Source organism: Thamnophis sirtalis, unplaced genomic scaffold (assembly GCF_051295495.1).
Source record: "Thamnophis sirtalis isolate CommonGarterSnake01/CBP01778 unplaced genomic scaffold, rThaSir2_p1.2 scaffold_2, whole genome shotgun sequence".
NCBI lineage: Eukaryota > Metazoa > Chordata > Lepidosauria > Squamata > Natricidae > Thamnophis > Thamnophis sirtalis.
Genome location: NW_028261382.1, coordinates 149,694,265 through 149,716,513, shown reverse-complemented (window position 1 = coordinate 149,716,513; position 22,249 = coordinate 149,694,265). Strand labels below are relative to the sequence as shown.

General features: G+C 36.9%; 1 protein-coding gene across 2 annotated transcripts in view; it reads left to right on the top strand.

Moving 5' to 3' along the window:
* The window catches only part of LAMA3 (laminin subunit alpha 3), a 157,831-nt gene that overhangs the window by 80,775 nt on the left and 54,807 nt on the right, over positions 1 to 22,249 (top strand). For both annotated transcript variants that reach the window (XM_087707173.1, XM_087707174.1), the window contains exons 38-46: positions 1,609 to 1,839; positions 6,046 to 6,159; positions 8,551 to 8,660; positions 10,475 to 10,555; positions 11,835 to 11,938; positions 16,363 to 16,413; positions 16,926 to 17,077; positions 18,761 to 18,871; positions 20,190 to 20,301. In XM_087707173.1, the coding sequence (XP_087563299.1) occupies positions 1,609 to 1,839; positions 6,046 to 6,159; positions 8,551 to 8,660; positions 10,475 to 10,555; positions 11,835 to 11,938; positions 16,363 to 16,413; positions 16,926 to 17,077; positions 18,761 to 18,871; positions 20,190 to 20,301 (1,066 nt within the window). The remainder of the gene's footprint in view (positions 1 to 1,608; positions 1,840 to 6,045; positions 6,160 to 8,550; positions 8,661 to 10,474; positions 10,556 to 11,834; positions 11,939 to 16,362; positions 16,414 to 16,925; positions 17,078 to 18,760; positions 18,872 to 20,189; positions 20,302 to 22,249) is intronic.

Below are 22,249 nucleotides of genomic sequence, written 5' to 3'. Positions count from 1 at the left end.
TCATCAATTGGGCGATGGTGGCATCCAGCAAACCCGAATCCGTATGGCCCGTATCTTCATCGTCAGAGTCATCAGTTTCGATACTCTCGATGCCGTCGCTGGTCAGTCCAGGAATGATGTCGGCCTTCACGAACCCTCGGATGACAGTTCTGGCGGATACTTTATGCCAGGCATCCACGATCCACTGGCACACAATGGCATAACTGGCCCGGCATTGCCTCCCAGTCTTCGTGAAGGAGTGCTCTCCTTCCATCATCCAGTTTTCCCACGTGATTTGCAGTTTCGCCTTGAAGGAACGATTGACACTTATGTCCAGTGGTTGCACTTCTTTGGTCAGACCACCCGGTATTACAGCAAGCTCCGAGTTGGTCTTTTTCACCAGGGCTTTCACATTTTCTGTTTCGTGGGCACGCATGGAGTCAAACACCAACAATGCTGGTGACGCACGAAAAAATCCATCCGGTCTCCGAACGTAAACTTCTGATAGCCAATTCTTCATTATCTCTTCATCCATCCAGCCTTTAGGATTCACTTCAACAATTATTCCAACACCCCCCTCAATAACGCCTTCATCCCTGGGTAGGCAAGAGCTTTTCTCTGATTGGTTTATCGTAGTCAAAAACGCTCAAATCGTCAAAATTGCCAACAAAAAAAACGCCCAAACAATCCCCTAGTCTAAACAATGTAGGCGAATCCACTTCAACCCATTTTTGTTTGGGAAAGGTGCGCGCGCCAGCAGTGCACTATTTCTCAAGGGGAAGGGGGTGACATCAGGAGACCACAAAGCAAACAAATTGCCTCCCCCTCCCTCCCCGTTTTTCCGCGCGAAATTCCTTCGATGCATAATCCCTGCTCTGCGGGGTGAGACTCTTTGTTAAAAGATGTCCATTTTCGAGTGCAACACTTGGGGTTGGGTTCTAGAAGCCGGACAAAGGCGTATTCGCGCGCACGCTAAGTAAAACTCGGAAGCAATGAGATAAGAATTTCCCGAATGGAAGGGGAATGTGAAACCTTTTAGGAAGGTGAAGGGTGGAATTCAACTGAAACACTACCGTCTTGCTTGTCCTTACGGCGGGAAAAGGGGGTAAAGGTCACGATAATAGTGTAAAATCGGGAGGGACAGACCCAAGGGACGTGTGCGTGCCTGCTCGCGGTCATTCGATTTTCAAACTTTTTTCATATATAAGGCGCACCGGATTATAAGGCGCACTGCCGGTTTTTGATCAAATTTTAGGATTTTCAGTGCGCCTTATGGTCGTGAAAATACGGTATATATTCTCCAATTGGTTTCCATAAACACAGAGCTATTGCTGCTTGACAACTGCTTGAAGAACATTTCCAAAATATATATATACTGTGTATATTTTGCTCCTAATGCTCTGTTATTATTTGTTGATTCTACCTTCCATATCATTATTTTAATTATCTCTTGCCTGGTTTTAATTCTCTTTTGATACAGTTATTTTTCTAGCACCTTTTCCACTAGATTCCCAGCATCTGATTTTCATGCTGTCTTTCTTTGAAAATTGATGTCCTTTTTATCTGTGCTATAGAAGATTATTACAATCTATTCCAGACCCAAATTTCATTTGTATCTTGAATGTGCAGGAGAACTTCAGGCACACCAGCAGCAATAACTTAGTATCTCGAGACGAACTGATGATGGTCCTGTCTAGACTAGATGAATTACAAATCCGAGGTCTTTACTTCTCAGAAACTCAGCGGTTAACCTTGGGCGATGTTGGTCTGGAAGAAGCCACCAATACAGGAAATGGTAATATCGCTTATGCTGTAGAGGTGTGTTCCTGCCCTCCTGAATATATGGATGATTCATGTCAGGTAGGAATTTTCTTTTCTTTTTGTTCTGCATCATCCATGAGACATCACTCAGGATAACAATACTAATTTGGCTCTAGCAACAGGAAAATATTATTCACAATGCGTTGACTTAAAGTGCAGCAGAGACCTACTTTGAACCATATTAGCAGTTCAGTGAAAAACTGTAATCTATCCACATAAACTGGTTGTATAAGATGCACCTCCCCCCCTAAAAGAGTGTGGAAATGTTGGTGCGTCTTATACACCGAATACAGCCATTTTTGGCCTCCCAAATCCCTGCCCTTGCATCCCATTTTTCAAAAAAACAGTTGAAAAATGGGCCATTTTTTGCACAAAATAAAGGAGGCATTTTTACCTTCCCCCGGCCCCCAGAAGTACTCTGCAGGCTTTAGCAGGGCTGAGGGAAGACAAAAATGCCCCCCCTTTTTGCATAAACAGAGGTGTTTTTGCCTTCCCCCAGCCCTGCTGAAGCCTATAGAATGCTCCTGGGAGCTGGGGAGGACAAAAACTTTTTTTCTTACTTACCTCTTTGAAATCTTGGTGTGTCTTATACACCGGTGCATCTTATAGTCCGAAAATTATGGTACATTTATTCATAGACATTGTGATTAAAAAAGCAAGGTAAGCAAACATAAAATAATAGATAAATAAAAATAAAATGTAAAGCCATCATAATGTAACCCAGTTAATATATGGTTCTAAACTAAAATTTGCTTAATCATGGTTTATAAATCTTTGTGAGTTTTTAAAGGATGTCAAATGCACAAGACTTTTCTTATTTTTATAGGCAACTAACATTTAAGATGCAGTTTGTCAGGTTAGAGTGAAAAAAAGTTGCACCACTTAAACTCCTTTCTTCTATGGTGCTATTTTGTCAATCTACCATTACCCTGCTTATTTGGTATTATTTCACTACTGATTTGGCAGCATTGTAACCTTTTGCAAAGCAAATATTTTAAAGATTAGCCTGTACCGGTCTCAGTTTTCTCCTCAAGTTATAATCTGGGCTTGTTAAAAGTAATTTTGAAGACACTTACAGTTTAATTTTAAAAAATGATTTTATGGTCTGTGATATAAAATGTTCAGTTGATCAAGTGACAAGAGTGCCTTTAAACTCTCCACATTGCTTTTCCTATTCCCTAAGTATACCTTGTCGGGTTTGTGGCTTTGTTTTCTCTAACCTAGTGAAAATACATAGCCAAAAGGTAGACTTAGACACACTCCAGGAAGGAACACACCCTCTCAACATATTTCCTCAGAATTACTCAGCCTGTGATTTACAGGGCTGTTTCATCGTCTAGAACTGTCTCGCTATGCTCGGGAGGGAAAAGGTGATGCCTGCCACACCTTAATTCGGTGATATGCTCATTTTCAGAAGTTGCAATGTGATCATTAACATCAGGCATTGCTCTGTATTGCACAACCTGACTCACGTACAAAGTTTAAAGGAGGAGCAGATCCGGGCATACGGATATAGCCAAGAGGAGAACAATACGAAGTAGCATAAGGGAAAGTGCTGTATAATAACAAGGGCTGGGCGAGGGAGCAGCTCAGCTTAAGGCTCAGCAAAATGAGGGCTGCAGGATGGAAGCTGTGCAACCTTGGGTGGCTGGCCTTCTGCACAGGCCTGAGGCTGTGTCTGGGACATGTTTCACAACAGAGGATAGCCTTTCCACAGCTCTTGGGCCAAGGGCAACAGCAACAAGGTCACTGGGATTTTAAACCAAGACAGGTAACCACCCTTCTCTTTCTCTCGCCCCACCTATTCTTTCATTTTGAACTTTTTAAAATATCCTGATGTGAAAGCCTTGGGGCCAAACTGATTTGTTTCTTGATAGCTATAAGCGACACTGGAGTCTACCAGTGGAGGAGGTCAGTAAATGGTTAGTTTGCTTCCTTTTATATTGAAGATTGTAATCCTTGTATCAAACATATGAAAAACAAAACTGATTAAAGCCACACACACACCCTGCCCCTGTGGGGTTGAAATGTGGACTGCAAATATGTTAATATTCAATTGGGTGCGGTGCTGTCTACACATAACAAGTTTGAAACCTAAGAAATAGGGTTTTTTAAAAAGCTCCCAATATGGACATTTTATATGAGGAGCATTTTTTTCCTTTTATACATAGGTGAAAAATATTGTTTTTATTAAGGCTGCTGTTTTAAAACGGTTTTAAAGCAGTTTTTTGACCATTTCTCACCAAATACTTGATCACTCAGTTTAAGATGATTAATTCCTACATAATTGTCCCTAACAGTTTCCTATGTCTTTATTAATAATTACTAATTCTAATTTAGCAAATATCTTTGCAATGATCTCCATCTTAAATGTCCATTCTACTCACTTTGCCAGCATAATTGCCTAGTATACTCATGCACAGAGAATTACTAATTTGCAGAAGATTCGCAAATGTCTTGATTTGTTTATGTCTTGTAAGGCAGTTCATTAGCCCAATATTTACTAATTGGAAATTTGGATTGTTGCATATAACTTTGTTCAGTGTTAAATGGTCATTGGGTTCAGTCAGAACATGTTTAGTTTGATTTTGTCATAGTATAATGGAACACCTAACATAATCCAGTGGTGGATTATGTTTTAATGAGATATGTGAATCCAGTCAATCTCGCCAAGAGAGAAATGGTTTTTAGATAAATGTGAGATCTACCCCTAATTGCAACTATTAAATGAATCACATTCGCTCTCCATTTAACTTAGCATTGATTGATAAATACCAGTGAACATCTGTGGATCTTCAATGCTACTGAATTGCAGCCTCTAGCATCATTGAGCATATTGGCTGAGGCTGTTGGGATTTGCAGTTAAGAAATATCTGGCTGACCATAGATTTACCACTGCTCTATTATATTTATACCCATAGATTCCATTAATTAAATATTATACCAAAAGTAAATTAATGCACCATGAATTTAATGCACCAAGATTAATACAGTATATTCTAACCAGTTATTAGTGGAAGTCTCATTATACTAGAAGGAGTAATTATTTTTTTAGCCAAAAATTCCACTAATATTCAAGCTAATCTCCTAAACTAGTAGTTTTAAAGGTATGTTTTTGCGTAAATTCACACACATAAATAGGTGTATCTGAAAGTATATTCCCTTGCTCAACTAATTCACTATGTGATTTCCTACATAATGGCTTTGTAAAGATGGACATGTATATTAAATGTGAACAAGTTTTTCCACTGTCGACTTTATCTTTTATTTTTTCCAGAAATTGGCCATGCAATGCTTTCTTCTGCCAACTCTCCATTCTTGATTTTATCACATCTTTTCTGTATTCTTGTTTCATCTTGTTTATTATTATTATTGTTGTTGTTGTTGTTGTCGTTGTTGTTGTTAATAATATCATCATCATCATCATCATCATCATCATCATCATCATCATCATCATCTTTTCTCCACAAGCCAAAAACACAGTTTAGAATTTTCCCCAAAGGTTTTCAGTCCATCATAGTAATCAATATACTTCTATCATAACAATACTTTGGAAATTAATTGCTGATTGCTTGGAAAAATATTAATGAATAGTGTACACACACACACACACACACACACACACACACACACACACACACACAAGTACTCTGAATAGCCAATAAAATATAGAGTATGCTATCAAATTATAAATATAGATAGAATTCATAAAATATTTCATGGCAGACACCTGTAATTTAATATGTACAATTACTCTTTCAGAGTTCAAGTAGTTCATGGACTTTGAAATGGACATTGCTTGTGTTCAGTGATACCTTAGGCTAAGCAGAGGTGTAAATAAGCCTTGGCTATGCCTACCAACCCCTTCCTGGGAGAAATCAAGCTAACCAAGAAGTCTTCCACTAGCTACTGTTCTTTATTCTACAATTTGCTTAATAGCCTGAATTGTCCAGTATTATGGTTAACATCTGGATGAAAAGGAAAATTGTAAAAAGTAGAAGATTTCCCGACCTGTTCACCAGCTTGGGTAAAAAAAAGAAAACAGAATTTGTATGCATAACAAAAAAAATCTTACTATGTAATTTATTGTGTCTTGTCTGAATTCATCATGTAATATGTACTAATGTGTCAGTGATCCTGAACCATAATTAAATTTCTTTTACTTTTCAATATCACTTTAAAACAATGGATTTTGTAATCTTCTCAAAACATTATTCAACTTTTCCTTTCTCCTCTATGCATCAGGAATGCAGTCCAGGATTCTATCGTGAGACAGTGGGTCCATTTACAGGAAAGTGTGTTCCATGTAATTGTAATGGAAATTCAGATAGATGCCTGGATGGTTCTGGAATTTGTATTGTAAGTATTTACAACAAATGTTGCTGCAAGTGCTCTTATTAATTTCTTTCGCTTCAGGCTAGTAATAACTTTCAGAGAAATTGCTTGTGCCTGCAAAAATAAAAACATCTTTGAGGTATAGTAAAAACTGACATATCTATTACAGAAATATGTCCACAGAATTTTGTCAGCTTTGAAGCATGAATTATCTTCACTTGCTGTGCTTGTATGAATTTCATATTTTTTCTCTTTTAACAAGAGTTACCAAGGTTGGACTTGTACACAGTTAACTAAGCTTACAGGCTGAGATATGGTCAGATGCTAGATTGCTTCACTATTTTCTTCCTGTGAAGAGTTCGTTTTAATTATGGATTTCATTGTGTATCAAAGCAATGAACAATAAAATAAACCAAGATGTTAAAAATGGCTTTAAAAATGGTTTCATTTCACTTTTGGGGCTTATTAAGCGGTGGTCATATATATGTAAGCATGGAATGTAATAGCAGTTCTTGCCAAAGAATAAACATTGGCAGGATTAATTTGTAAGCAAGGGGAATGGAATTGGAAGGTATAATGTTAACCTACCCAGACATGTGATCTATACACAGCAGTGTTGGGTTTTGGTATTATTTCCTTTTGAAATTAGTCAATCAAAGCAAATATGTATAAAGGAGCGTGATTGGCAATACTTGTTTGAATAAAAGTTCTAATTTAGGAGACAAGGCTTGCATGTTTTTGCATAACATTTCGTTGCCTTTTTCTCTATAGTATACTGAAAAAAAATTCTTAAGTTCTTTTTTCTTAAGTAAATACATTTGCAGCCTAGCCTCTTTCTTTGCCCACATTTTTTTTGTTCATACTTAATCATTATTCATTGCCTTACAGAGTTCTTTGACATTACACAATACTTTTTTTTACTTTGTTTTTGATAAATTCTTTTGAGTATAAATGTAGGAGCTGTTCGCCAAATCAGCTTGTTCCAAATAGGTGTGGATCATAAGGCATTTCGATTGAGGAACAGGCCATAACAAGCAAACACAACCAGCAAGAGCTAGATAGTGTACATTGCCCTAAGACAAGAATTTTCTAAATATTAACTTTTTCAGTATCTTTAATGCCCATCGTTGCTAACAGATTAGGTGGCACAAATCTACATGACTCTTGGATGGTAGGATAGAATGATGATCTAGTAGTTGTCTGTTTTATGTTTTGCAACCCCAATTTGGTAGCCCTTATGATTATTCATACTGTATATTAGATAAATATCATATTTGCAATATATTTTTATAGCATACATTCTATCTGGATAGCTAGTTAGTATTGTTAGTTAAGTTTTCCTTTCCATTCAGAAATGCAACACTGAATGAGGTTTTAAAATAGTTTATAAGGTGTAACTATATGTTCCTTTACATAAAAAGCAATAACAAATAAGTTAATCAACTAGTATCAGGTAGACTTAAGAACTGTTCATATGGATCCAGAAGATATGGAGCCATGTAGCTTGAAGTTCCTCTCTGTTCAATAATGGCATATTATGACAGAGGAATGATATTAATCCCAGTAGAGTAGGATTGATGATTAATACTGCAGTAGGATTTAATTTCCATGCCGGTGGGAGAGCTTTTCATTTTTCCAGTCCTTCTAAGCTACAATATGAGAACCAGTTTGAGTTTGGTCTAGAGGTTAAGTCACTGGACAAGAAAGTTGGAGATGGTGACTTCAAGTCCCACCTTAGGCATGAAAGCCAGCTGGGTAACTTTGACCAGTCACTCTCTCACAACTCACTTCATAGGATTGTTGTTGTGGGGAAAATAGGTGTGCTAGATATGTTCACTTGAGTAATTTGTAAAAATGATACAGAATGATACAGGTGGGTTACAAATAAATAAAAATATGCATCAACAAGTTACAAAGATCAGTCTGTAGGAATGTAAAAATATTTCAACCTCATGAGACAAATTGATCTTCAGTCAAATGTTCTATTGGTGAGCTATATCTCCATTGCTTTAAGCAGTGAATCTATAAAGCTGAAGATGACGATCAAAATATCAGACGAATTTATTCATTACAAGAACCTACAAGCTAGGTGAAAGCAAACTTTTTTATAACTGCAAAAATCACTTCTACCAACAGTTTCTTAATTGTAAAACACCTGCTACTTTAAATTAATAATGTGTGACGATCTGTGTAATTATATTATGCCATTACTTCTGGAACTTAGCAGGAAACAATTGTCCACACACCCTTTAACCAGACATTAACTGGGTCTAATTTATTTGTTCAGTCTTGCAATAAGGTAAATATGTGGTGGCTTGGAACATATCAATGGCCATTTTCTCACATTGGTATTAATAATAAACATGAAAAATAAGACCACTGCTAACCTTCTGGTTTTTGTATATTTTAAAAAAGAACTGTCAACATAATACTGCTGGAGAAAAGTGTGAACGTTGTAAAGAAGGATACTTTCGAGATGCCAGTCAAGGACTTTGTAAGGAATGTCACTGCCCTTACACAAACAGGTACTCAGTTGGATTGACAGTGGGAAGCTGTATTTATTGTGCTTGGCTTAAGGTTGCCCTGGTGAAAATACTGTGTCTTTATGATAGTGAAAACAGCTATTAGATAATTCTATTATTTGTGCAATAAGGCTATAATGCACAAATGATAGAATTTTGGTGTCATTGTGGCTTGTTATGGACAATGCTGGTGGCATGGGGGGTAAGATGATAACGATCACTCGTCTTGAACATCTTCATATAAAATAAAATAAGAAATTTCCTATGAAGAAAAAAATCATAATGCAATTTCCACAAATTCCAATTTTAAATGCGTTTACTACAAAAAAAATAGCCATTTTAAATGAGATATTGATGACCTTGGATCAGATCTCCTATTGGATTACATTTTTTAAAAGAACTATTGCAGTGTGACTCATGACCTTAATAAAGCCTTTACTAAATTGGTACCCTCTAGATGTGCTGGGCATCAATTCTCATAATTACCATAATTGCTAACTAACATCCTAACTGGGAGTTGTGGAAATGTAAATCTGCACTTTTGGAGGAATTTAGCTTGAGGAGAAGACAGGACAGAACACATTTTCTGCATCATCGCAACTACAATCCACTTTAAAAGAAATTTATGGTACAAGAGACTTGGCCTACAATTTGTCAGCTGGTTTGGCCTAAAATATATTTTATTTAGTTGATATTAATTTAAAATGTATTTAAAGCAAGTTCGTTGCTTTTACTCATTTATTTTGGCAAATATAGTGGACATTTCTTGTATATTAATTTAAAATGTATTTAAAGCCAAACTCATTGCTTTTATTCATTTATTTTGCCAGATGCAATGGACATTTCTTGTATGTCTTCTACTTTAAATATGATATGAGTGCATTAAAAATAATAGAAATAAAAAAGTGAATATTGGAGTAATTTTCTGAAAGTTTAGTTAAAATCAATAAAACCAAAATAATGTTATGATGCCTTAAAGGCTAATTGCCTCATTGCACTTAAAAGACTTGGTTGTGTTTGCTACATAGTGTAATGAAATAATACCTTCACTTTTTTAGGGAAGGCTTGTATTTGCTTGACTAGCATAGAGCACCACATCTTTGCTGCTGAAGCTCTCCCTGGTTCCCTGCTGTTTATTTCAAAAAGAGAAGGGAATTGGGGCAATAATAGAGCTGGCTAAATGATGATTCTCCAGATGTTATTTGAACTCTAGTTGCCAAAACCCTCCAGCTAAGTATCACTGATGGGAAACAATTGTGGGAGTTCTAATGCAGCCATTTCAGGAAGACCACGGGTTGACCTGATAATATTATAGACTGGGAAAAGTTGTAATAATTTTCTTTGTTAGATATGTACAGACAGCCTTTTATTTATTGCTCAATGATCTAGTGAATATGGAGATTATCCTTTCAACTTATAAAATGGAGATATTTAGATTTCTCAGGTAAATATGCCTGAAGAAAGAAGAGCAGAGGTTTGTTCTTGTTCAGTAATACAACATAATCCAATGTCTTTTTTTAATTCCCTAATTAATTATTGCACAATTTGGATTTCTAGAATGTTCTCAGGATTGTAAGACTGCATTCTGATTTTGCAAAAAAAAAAAAAAAAGGTGATAGGCAATGAAGTACAAGCAAAAATAGTTGCAACTTGTCAGAGACTGAAATTATTTATGTTAGCCTTTTAGTCGATGTTCAGAAAGTAACATAACCCTTACATTATTTTTATTTCCCCATAAGCTTTATAAATATGCCTTAAAAGGAAATAAAAGCTATTTTCAGGTTTTTCATGTTTCTTTTCTTTTTTTTAATATGTAGTTTTGCTTCTGGCTGTCTGGAAGATAATGGAGAAATCCAATGTTTTTGCAAAGAGGGCTATTCTGGAAAGCATTGTGAAAGGTATGCAACTTGCCTCAATACTGATTTACTATGTAGAAAGTTAAGACAGACCTTTTCAATTGAAAACTATAACATATTGGAAAAGATTATTTTCTAAACAGAGACAATATTTTCATGCTTGGGCTGGAGTCCAAAGTGCCATAAGGGTTCTAAACATGTACATGCACACACATGCTCTCTTTAGTAAGCATAAGCTGCTGTCCTTGATTCAGAGTTTCAGAATACTCTGTTCATCCCTGTTTAGGACTATTTAATTTCATGTCTTTTGAAGTAAATTGCACAAGTGTCCAATTATGCATTAAATATTCATACTGTATCCACTGATGTTTTTCAACCTGAAGAATTGTATGAAGGATAGATGCAGCCCACAGAAAGCTATGTTCAGATTCTTATAATATCAAATAAGCTAAGTATCTTTTTGGACTGTACTGTCTTTATATAGGGCTTATCAAATTAGAGATACAATTAAAATAGAAAAAACAATAATATTGAGGCTTCCTAATATTTTACACTAGCCTATCTGTCAATATTCAGCAATATGTTTGGATTGACATGATCCTAAGCCCAACTGAAAATTGGTGATTAGTAAGAACAGAGATTTAAAAAGTAGTAACCAAGTAACTTTTGGTTTGAATAGATTCACTAATCAATGGAACTCAAGTGGATTATATATTTAATATATGAAGAGCCATTGACTTCAGGTTTGTATGCAGGGGTGGGTTCTGGCAGTCACTACTGCCAGTTCTCTCATGGGTGCGCCACATGCACATGTGGTTGATGCACGCTGCACGTGCATCTCAATACAATAAACATTGTTCTGCACATGCGCATAAGCAAAAAACAAGATGGAGGCACCTATGGCACTGCCTGGAGAACCAGTTCGGGGGCGTGGCAGGACTGGGTTGCTGCCGGTTCCAGCAACCCAAACTGCCAAACTACTACCCATTCGACTGAACCTACCACTGTTTGTATGTAAAATTCTGATCTTCCTCTATCTCTTAAAAACTAGGAAAGAATTAGGATGTAGTCTAATTTTTCCACAGGCTATTTCTTAAGAATTATTTCCTTATTCAGTTCATAATGCATCTGTTTTCTACTTTAGCCAAATACATTGTGAGTTGTATTCTTAAATTTTGCTTTGTTTGGTCAGTTAGACAATTGTAACACAAATTGTTTAAATTTATGGATGTGATGCATATTTTAAGCCAGTAAAACTGTTTCATTGTCAGATGATTTATATCAGTTATGAGTTTTATTTGTTCATTAATTTATTTTGTAGCTGTGCTCCTGGTTATTTTGGAAATCCACTGAAATACAGATACTGTCAAAAATGTAATTGTCTGGAGAATGGCCAGCTCACAAAATGTGACCGCTTGACTGGGGGTATGTAAAGTGACATAAATATTTCTGAATATCAAAAAGGAAACCATAGAATATTTGAATATAATCTACTAGAAAGATTCCTGTGCAAATAAAAGTTATATTTTCAATTCTCTGTTTATAGCTCTTCATTCTTACTACAGTATAAAGATGAGAAAAATCTAGTTCTTCAGGTGTTGTTGAAGTATAAGTCCCAAGATCCATTGGCTGCTGCTATAATTCCATTGTATCTGAGAAACCTGTTTTACACATTTATGTTTTTAATGAAGTAATTAAATGTGTTAGTTAATGTTTAAACAGCATGATCCTGATTTATGTGTCCTACATCCTACAGTTTTCATCGCTGATTGCATTTAGGTAATTTAGATATCCACATGAATTATGAATTTCTTCTATACAATTTTTATGTTAATTGTTTTGAAGTTTCAAGGAAGATAAACTTGAACAATAGGCATGGGAAATATAATCATATATTACTGAACTACAGCTTCTAGCAGCCTCAACTAACATGGCCAGTAGTGAAAGATGCTGAAGGCTTTAATTTGAATTCCCAAAAGTAAAATTGCCTAACTATTGTAGTTTTTTTCAAACAACACAATTATTTGCAGAATTGAAGGAATTCTAAATGCATTATATGAGTATGCATTGCATCAGTTATGATATTCCTTTCATCTAAACATTTCAGTTAATTTCAATAATGTGACTCTATAGTTTTGTTTAGACATTTCTGAAAAACAAAGTTTGGTATAAGAAAAAAAATCATTAATGGATTATAACAGAAAATAAGCATTATTTTAAGCATACCAAACATTGGCTAAAAAGATATACCGTAATTTTGTCTAAATGAAAATATTAGTCTATCAACAACATTATAATAATGTCACTTTAATGAATCCCTTTATTACTGTTTGTATTGGTATGGGGTAATGACCATTCCCTAGGTTTGAAGGTTTATTAACATTTATAGGCCGCCCTTTTCCCTGAGGGGACTCAGGGCGGCTTACATAAAATCAGGGGATGGAAATACAAACAATAACGTAGACAAACATAAAGTAAAATAATGAGCAACATTCATTCATCATTCGGGAGGGGCAATTATCTTTGTCCCCAGGCCTGACGGGCTAGCCAGTTCTTGAGGGCTATGCGGAAGGCCTGGACGGTGGTGAGAGTACGAATCTCCACGGGGAGATCGTTCCAAAGGGTCGGAGCTACAACTGAGAAGGCTCTCCTCCTTGTAGTTGCCAGCCGGCACTGGCTGGCAGATGGAACTCGGAGGAGGCCCAATCTGTGAGATCTGATTGGTCGCAGGGAGGTAATTGGCAGAAGGCGGTCTCTCAAGTACGCAGATCCACTACCATGGAGGGCTTTATGGGTGACTAGTAGCACCTTGAAGCGCACCCGGAGATCGACAGGTAGCCAGCGCAGCTCGCGGAGGATAGGTGTTATGTGGGTGAACCGAGGTGCACCCACGATCATTCGCGCGGCCGCGTTCTGGACTAGCTGAAGTCGCCGGATGCTCTTCAAGGGCAGCCCCATGTAGAGCACATTGCAGTATTCCAGCCTAGAGGTCACAAGGGCCCGAGTGACTGTTGTGAGAGCCTCCCGATTCAGGTAGGGTCGCAAGTGGCGCACCAGGCGAACCTGGGCAAATGCCCCCCTGGTCACAGTCGTCAGATGGTGGTCAAAGGACAGCTGTGGATCCAGGAGGACGCCCAAGTTGCGAACCCTCTCTGAGGGGTATAAAATTTGACCCCCCAGCCTGAGCGATGGAGTACTGGTCGAATTGTTGGGAGGGAAGCACAACAGCCACTTGGTCTTTTCCGGGTTGAGTACAAGTTTGTTAGCCCTCATCCAGTCCATAACGGCCTCAAGGCCTCGGTTCATCACGTCCGCCGCGTCATTGAGTTGGCACGGGGCGGACAGATACAACTGGGTATCGTCCGCATATTGACATATTGACCTAGGCAGTGACTCTAAGCCCAGTCTCCTAAAGTTATTCCCATATACCATTACAGATTTGTGGCTTACTTACTTGGTGCTTGCTAGTTAACACATATAGGTATTAGAGAGTTTGGTGCTTTGCACCTTGATTTTTGAATTAGTTTGCCAGGTTGGTGCTCTTATTTCTATGTAGGATGTTGTATTTCAGCAACATCTAGAAAGCCAGAGGTTTGCTACCCAGCATGCATTATATGCACTCTGTATTACTCAGAGGAGACATCAGACTGGGGGCCAATTTTAATTAGGCACGAGCACTTAACATTTCAAGTCAGAGTCAAGGGCAACTGTTAGAGATGATCAAGAAAGTAGGGAGCTGAACCAAAGAATCCGAATCATAAAAAGTAATATACAAGAAGTAGTAGAACTTGTTTCCAAACCAACAAGAATCTTTCCTCATCCAGAGCCAAAGGGGAGCCCAAGGACACATAGCCAGGCCTGTGTCTAAACCAATTTTTACTTGCCAAGGACACATATTCGACTTTTGTTTTGAGACTTGCACATATTTCTCAGTTCTAGTCTCTGAAATGTTTGACACAGTTGAAAGGAAACCTGTTTTATCTGAATATATTTTGAGGCTTTCTGTCTCAAAGGCAATGCTATTTTCCCAATTCCATTATGTAAACTACTAGAATTATATAACTGGGCACATATTTTTCAAACATATTTTAAAGTACTGCCCTGCTGCTTAAACTAACAGTTGCTAAAACAAGTTCAGTCTCGATGCAGTTACTTGAGCAAATCCTGATGTCATTGTGGTTTTGCTGTGGTGTATTGAGCCTTGGTTTAATTGTGGTCATGCAGTAGCTTATTGAAATCTATAATTGCATACCTTTGGATGTTCTGGTTCCTATTAGGCAATGACATGTCATATTTAATTGGCACCCTACTTTATGTGTCATGAGATAAAAGTGATTAAAAGTGATAGGCTACTTCGGAATTCAGCCTGGCTGGGGAAATTTGGTAGCTGGTAGTTCAAGTCCAGACATCTTAAAGTAACTGAGGTTGAGAAAAACCGGTCTACTTAATCTTCAATAGTAATATTTGCCTTGAATTTTGTATTTGGTTGTCTTGCAAATTGCCATAGCTTGGAGGTTGAAGTTAATGAGATGAGGTAATATTCAAAGTCAGAAGAAATCATAAGCTATAAGAATTGTGCTGCATATACAGATAGTCTTTGACTTACAACAGTTTGTTCAATGACCATCCAGAGTTACAACAGCACCAAATAAGTGACTTATGACCATTGCAGCATTCCCATGGTCACATGACCAAAATTCAGATGCTTGGCAACTGGTTCATATTTATGATGGCTGTAGGGTCCTGGGGTCCTGTGATCACCTTTTGCAACCTTCTGACAAGCAAATTCAACGAGAAAGCCAGATTCACTTAACAACCACATTACTCATTCAACAACTGCACTGATTCACTTAACAACTGTGGCAAGAATGGTCATAAAATAGGGCAAAACTCACTTAACAAATGTCTTGCTTAGCAACATAAATTATGGGGTCAATTGTAGTCAGAAGTCGAGGACTACCTGTATTATATTTTGTAGTATCTTATCACTGTAGTATGCTATGGACTGAATTGGGGTGTAGGAAGAGGACTCTGTTTTGAAAAGGTCTTTTGGAGTCTTGGCAGTCAGCAGTCTTTTGACAGTGCGGTTCCTTTAGAGGTCAGTATCCCTCCTCTTGTGAAAATGGAATTATGCTGGCAGGAGAGGCAGCCACAGTGTGAACACTTGCATGAATCCAAACCCTTTCCTGATTAATAAGGGAAGGAGTTGTACAGGAGTAGCTCAAAATACTGCTAAATGTAGTGATCCCAAGAACCATAAATATGTTTATTTTGGTTGAATGTTTTGATTACATTTTACCATTTTTGTATTCTAATGCCACATCTTTTGTTTCTGAGCTCAAAGAGTTAAATCAGTGGACGAATTCAGGAGTAAGTGAATTGCCTTGTTTTCCTCCCTGCTAAGATATTTAGTAACTAATGCCTTGGATTTCTGAAGGGCCCAGGAGTGTGATCCAGTATTATGGTATAATTTGTTCGCATTAGCTTAAGCTATTATTTGAGGAAAGACAAGAAAGCAATGTGTAAATTTAACTTTGGAAAGAACTCTACAAGATCCTGTCAACTTCCTCTCTAATGTATTTTTATTGTAAGTCTCCAACTTTGGAGAGTAAGATGTGAGGCATGTAAATTAAATAAAGAAAAAGAGAAAGTAGGTAAATAATATTTTACAGTATTGATTCTAGGAACTGGCTTCCAATGTTTTTATCTACATAACAATGTGCAGCTTTCAATGGAGTGAAGAGGGCATCAATAACACTATCATCTTTCTGACATTTCAGAACATTGCATCCTGTATTGTTGCATCCTCTAATTCTAATTTTTTCTCTTTTTTTTCTTTTAATTTCCAGAGTGCATAAGCCAAGAACCAAAAGACATAGATCCAAATGAAGATTGTAATTGTAAGTTATAAACTTTATTTGGTCTGAAAGCTTGCTTATACGTATAGCACTAATAAAGAGCTATGTTTTTAGAGATTAGAAAGAGCAATTTTGGTATTTTCTTGTGGAAATAAGCCTATTCAGAATAAGTTATCTAAATCCCCAGTAGTGAGAGAGAATCTCTCTGTTAATGGTGAGGATGCTAAAAGTTGTAATCCAACAGATCTGGAGGGCAGCAAATTAGGAAAGATTGAACATAGACGAGAGACATACAAAGAATGGCTTCAAAGATTACATATATTTGGCTTTATTGTTGGTTGTACTGGTAAAATAGTGCAGACACACAGTTCAGTTGTATGACAAACATAGTTTTATGACACCATTTCAAAAGTTTTGTTATTGGTTTTAGTAACAAATAACATTTTCTACAAATATATTTCTGTCTCATAATTGTTTTTAGTAGACCCATTCTTTTTTTGAATATACAAAAAGTAACACTTTAAACTCATCCGTGTGTGCTCTTTTTTGTTTAGCTTGTGGCAGTTGTGTAATCACATTGCTGGAAGATTTGAGTACAATGGGAAGTGAGCTCCGAGTGATTGAATTTCAAATGCAAAGTATCAACACTAGTGCCCAACTGCTGGGCCAGATGAAGCACCTGGAAGTCCGTAGCAAGCAACTGGAGGTAACTCGAAAAAAACTGGCTTTCCATGGGATTGGGTTCACTTTCCAGAGGCTTGAGTACACTTCTGAAATATGCTCTAGAAACAGTTCAATAAGAGAAATGTCATATTCAGAGTTCTTTTGGGGCTGGAATATGGTTCTGAATTTTGATGAAACCCATTCCATTACTCTTTCTTAGACTACTTCATAAGAAAGACCCTAGCAGCCAATTCGAATTAGACTGTTTGAATGTATTATTCATGGATCTGTCTTAGAAGCCTTCTTTAAAATTTAACTCAGCCCAATTCCTGCACAACTTCTGATGACTCCACAGATATGTATTCTTGGCAGCAGTAGAGCAGTATTGCCTTCTTCTGGTTAGTTTGCCAAAAGCATAGTGCTAATATTTTGCTTGAAATGGAAATAAATGAACTTTTAGCCTTGGATTTGATGACTAGAAGTTCTTATGTCTATAGAAGTACTGTACTGTGTGCTATGTTTTACTATAGTTCAAAGGAGCATTATAGTCCATGCTTTTATCTATACCAAAGAAACTTGGAAGTTACTCTTTTCTACAGGTTTTTGTCCCTTCTTGGCTGAAGTTTTGCTTTTTTCCTGTCCGCCTTTTCTCTCTTCAACTTTTTTTGTTTTTTGCCTTCTTATTTTATATTTTTTTCAAGTTTAATAAAGTGTTGTGGGGAAACGCATCTGCTAAAATGACCATTTGTGATATCTTGTGGGAATAGTCATACCAGCTGCAAATTCATTTCCATGCACAATTCCCAATGACCCTGCATGATTGGGAGTCAAGTCTTTGATCTTCTCTCTCTTCTCCTATACGAACATCTTCTGAATTATTTCATCTTTGAAAGGACTTTTATGTTAGCCATGTATTCTGAAGATAGGGTGGGGAAACAAGGAGAGGATCTTTTTGATTGCAGCCCTTCACTTTTAGAATATCCTCAGGTAAAGGGATCTATTCTTTTGATTTAGCAAAGCAGGACCTTTCTAAATAATTGAAGCTAAATAAGAAAGTTAGAAATGTTTGGCTCTGCTCTTGCTAAGATCTTATTGTTCTGTTTTTCCTGATAATTTTAAATACATTGCTATGACATTTATTTTATTGCAATGTTAATCATAACCTTTGAGTTACCATCGAAATAGAAATACTATAAATTTAAATAAACAAGGCAACATTTCACAGAAAATTGTATATATATACAATTATACACACACACACAAACACACACACACACACACAAATTATATATAGAATATATATATTCTACCAAATTCTGGGTAGGAGAATGTATGTATGTATGTATGTATGTATGTATGTATGTATGTATGTATGTATGTATGTATGTATTCATTGTCCTACCCAGAATTTGGTAGATTTTTAAATCTATTGAAATTAGCATCCTTAAGTTTCCATGCATTATTCTGGCCCTATTGTAGATGGAATTTCTAACATTTCTTGTTCCCTCCTTGCTACTCCTTGCTATCAGTCTCAGGACATCCAGGTAACATTTTTCTGTTGAAGTCTGTCTTATGATTTAGTCATCTCTTCACCTATTAATGGCAGTAGGAGCTAATTTATGAAGTCTCATTCCAGCGCTTTTCTGTCCATATTTTCCTAATTCCAAATTGTATTTGGAATGTATTCAGTTTGCTGATTCCCATTTTGTTTTGCCTTTATTTTCAGAGTCTGTTGAATCACTCTCATTCTGTTATTAAAACTCAGAGCTCAAAGGTAGATGAACTGGAGACAGGTTTGTCTCACATTAATCAAAATATTAATGCTCTGAAAGAAAAGGTAAGTGTTTAAAACTTTTACATATTGCTATCAGCTTTTTTTTAAATAAAAAATTTGTTTACTAATCATATTTGAGATTTGAAGAGTTTGTATAAAATTATAATAATAAATGTTGAAGAACATGTCTCAAGGTATCTTTAATAAATGGCAAAATGTTACCCTAGTGTCCATATTGTGCAAGGTGGAGAAATGCAGCTCAGATCCAGAAGATCTGAGTTCTGTTACTGCATCCTGCCGAAGGTATTACCTTCCATGTGTGGAAAAGAAATGACATCTTTTAACAGGCATTTTTTAGCCAGCTCTTAGAGATGAGAAGGACCCCAAATTCAAGCAGAGAGTGGAGAGGCAACACAATAGGATAGGCAGTGCAGGTGCCTCAGGTGGTTGGGGAAGATCTCTGTGTGACATCTCTCACTCAGGAGCTGAAAACCCTGCATGGATTTTAACAGGGAGGATTTTCAGCTCTTAAGCGGAGCTTCCAGCATCTCTCCCTGCCCTGAGGGATCCCACATTCTGTATCTAGTAGTCTGTCAGTTTAATGACCTTCATGATCATTTAATAACCACAACCAGGAGTGCCAGGACTGCAGTCGTTGAGCAAAGCAATTACATGGGCAGTCATGTGACATCTTCCTTAATGACCACTTCACTCAGCAATTGAGATTCCAGGCTCAATTTTGGTTGTAAGTCAAAGACCGGCTATAAGCAAGATTTGTTCAGTGCAGTCTTAATTTCAAATAATCACTGAATAAATTGTTATAACTCAAGGACTACCTGTAATTGTATCATTTCTTTTATATTTCTGCTTGTCAATGTCAGCGAGACATATAAAATTTATAAAAGAGTTTGACTTGGGGCATTCTCTCTGTCACGGTTAGCGAGAAACTTGATGATCATCACAGTGTTCCCAAAAAAAGTATACATTGTTGCACCTATCCCCCAAAGCTTTGGTTTCTATCTTGAGTGATCAGATTTCTCACAAGTCATCAATACTTATTTTTCCATAATGTTTATTTATGTTTTATTAGTAGTATCTGTTCCTTTGCTTTTGTATCTTTATCCTTGTGTGATATCTGTTTAATCATTCTGATAAAGTTTATGCAATAAATGCATTTTATTAAAAAAAAAACCTCTTTTATGAATAGCTAAAAAATGCCTAATTTAACCTTTGGTTAAATTAGTCCTATTATAATAGCAAATTATACTATGAAGATGTGTGTTAATAAAATAGGGTGTTACATAAACACCCAAATAAATCAATAATATTCAATACTTTTAAATTAAACTTTTACTAATGTTATGTAACTTTTAACTCTTAGGCTGAAGGTAATTACAAGAAAGCACAGAATCTTTTAAATAACTTTAGTAAAACTAATCAAAGAGGAAGAACTTTAATTTCCAAGATCCAATCTATTCTCATCCATATTAATGGTAAGAGCAATGTCTTTTCTTTTACGTTAAGGATGGGGAAATTATATCAGCCTGTGAATCAAACTAATTTTTGGCTAATTTATCCAGCACCATAGCCTCTGTTTTCAATTTGTTTTCTTTCATTTCTTTCTTTACACTTCATTTCAGCTTTAACCATTTTCTGTTTATATCAGTGGAAGCTGTTTAAAAACCTTATTGCAGTAGTAGTGGCAACAGATTTAAGTCAATCTTAATTTTTAAAAAAGGTTTATTACTGCTCTTCTCAGTAATTGTTTCTGCAGTAATAAGATTTTAAAACAGCTTCTATTCACAACAATTGAAGTTATTTAAAATCTCACGCAGGCAAAAAAAAAACCCACCGTTTATGCATAATGCCTCCTGATCGAGGAAAAGATGCAATTGGGGCATCAGAGGGTAAAATGTCTCATGGTTTTGTCCTTTACATGCTGTTCAAGAAGGAGCTAAAAATCCAGGACAACTTCCAGATTGCAAACCAGCTCAGTACATATATGTATGACCCCCACCCAAATAGGTAGGGTATAGGTAGAATATATCTGATTTCAGAACTTACAACTATGCCTTTGCAGATGAATTCAACCTGGGTCTGTTCCTCTCATCTATTTCCTAACCACTTCCAAGCACTGGGTTAGGATCTTCATCTCCTGTCTGTCCCGTAGAAAGTAGAGACACACAGAAAAGCTGGATTTTTTTACCAATGATGATAGGTCACCCTATGTTGACAAATGATATCTTCTAGCAGTTTAAAGTAAATGTTAAATCATAAGGGGAAATAGCTGAGCTCTACAATGTCCTATAATACAATCTGCAAGCACTCAATTTCTATCCCTCACCAACTGGAAGTAGCTGCTCAGGAAGGAGGAGAGCCCCTTAGCCCCGTGATGGCTAACCTATGGCACGCATGCCACAGGTGGCACGCAGCACCCTCTCTATGAATATGCGTAGCCCTAGTTCAGCTTCACAGTGCATGCATGCGTGCCTCCTACTGGCCAGCTGGTCATCAGGTCTCTGCTGCACAAGCGCAGGGCGCATGTGTAGGCGAGCACGCATGCAGGGCTCATGTATGCATATGTGTGGGGGCCAGGTCTGTGCAGGGGGCGCATGTGAAAGTGGGCACATGCATATGTGTGGAGTGGGATGCTTATGGGGGCCATGTGTGCATTGTATTTTGGGGGTTTGTGTACGCACACGTGCCTTCATGCGTGCATGCACACACTTTGGGCACCTGCTCCAGAAAAGATTAGCAATCACTGCCTTAGCCCTTCCATTTGGCCTGGAAGGATACCCCAATCAATGTTGGGTTTCATTCCCTCATCCCTGGCCTTTAAAAGATTATCCTCTAGGATGACCATTGCAGTTTCCATGATACCCAGATCTGAATTCTAGCTGTTATGATCTAGACAATCCATTTTATTCAGAATTGTCTAGATACTTGCAAACTTATCACCTTCTCTACAAACTTCCCTATAATGTGGATATTGGAGAATAGTAGTCTAAAACAGCCCAAACATTTGCTTTAAGACATGAGGCAATTTCCCTTCCCCAAGAATGTATTTGTCACCTTCATGATAGCCATAACATCCATAGACGTTTTGAGTTTGACTTGTTCAGTTGTCCTCTTAATATGCAAAAAGGTCACACCTTGTTCATAGAAGAAAAAAAAGGAGATGGGAATATCCATTTGGGACATCTATCAAGGATGATATATTATTATTCTAGAGCCATGTATTCAGGAATAAGTCTCATTGAATTAAATTAACTTTACTTCTGAGAAGTTGTGGATAAGACTGCAATGTTTTGATAAGCCCCATGTACATTGGCAGTTTCTATCCACTGAGATAAATCAGGATGTCATTAATAATTTACTTATAGTACGTTGAATGGAAAGTGCACCTTTTAAATTTAAAAGAGGGTTGCGCGTCTGCTTACA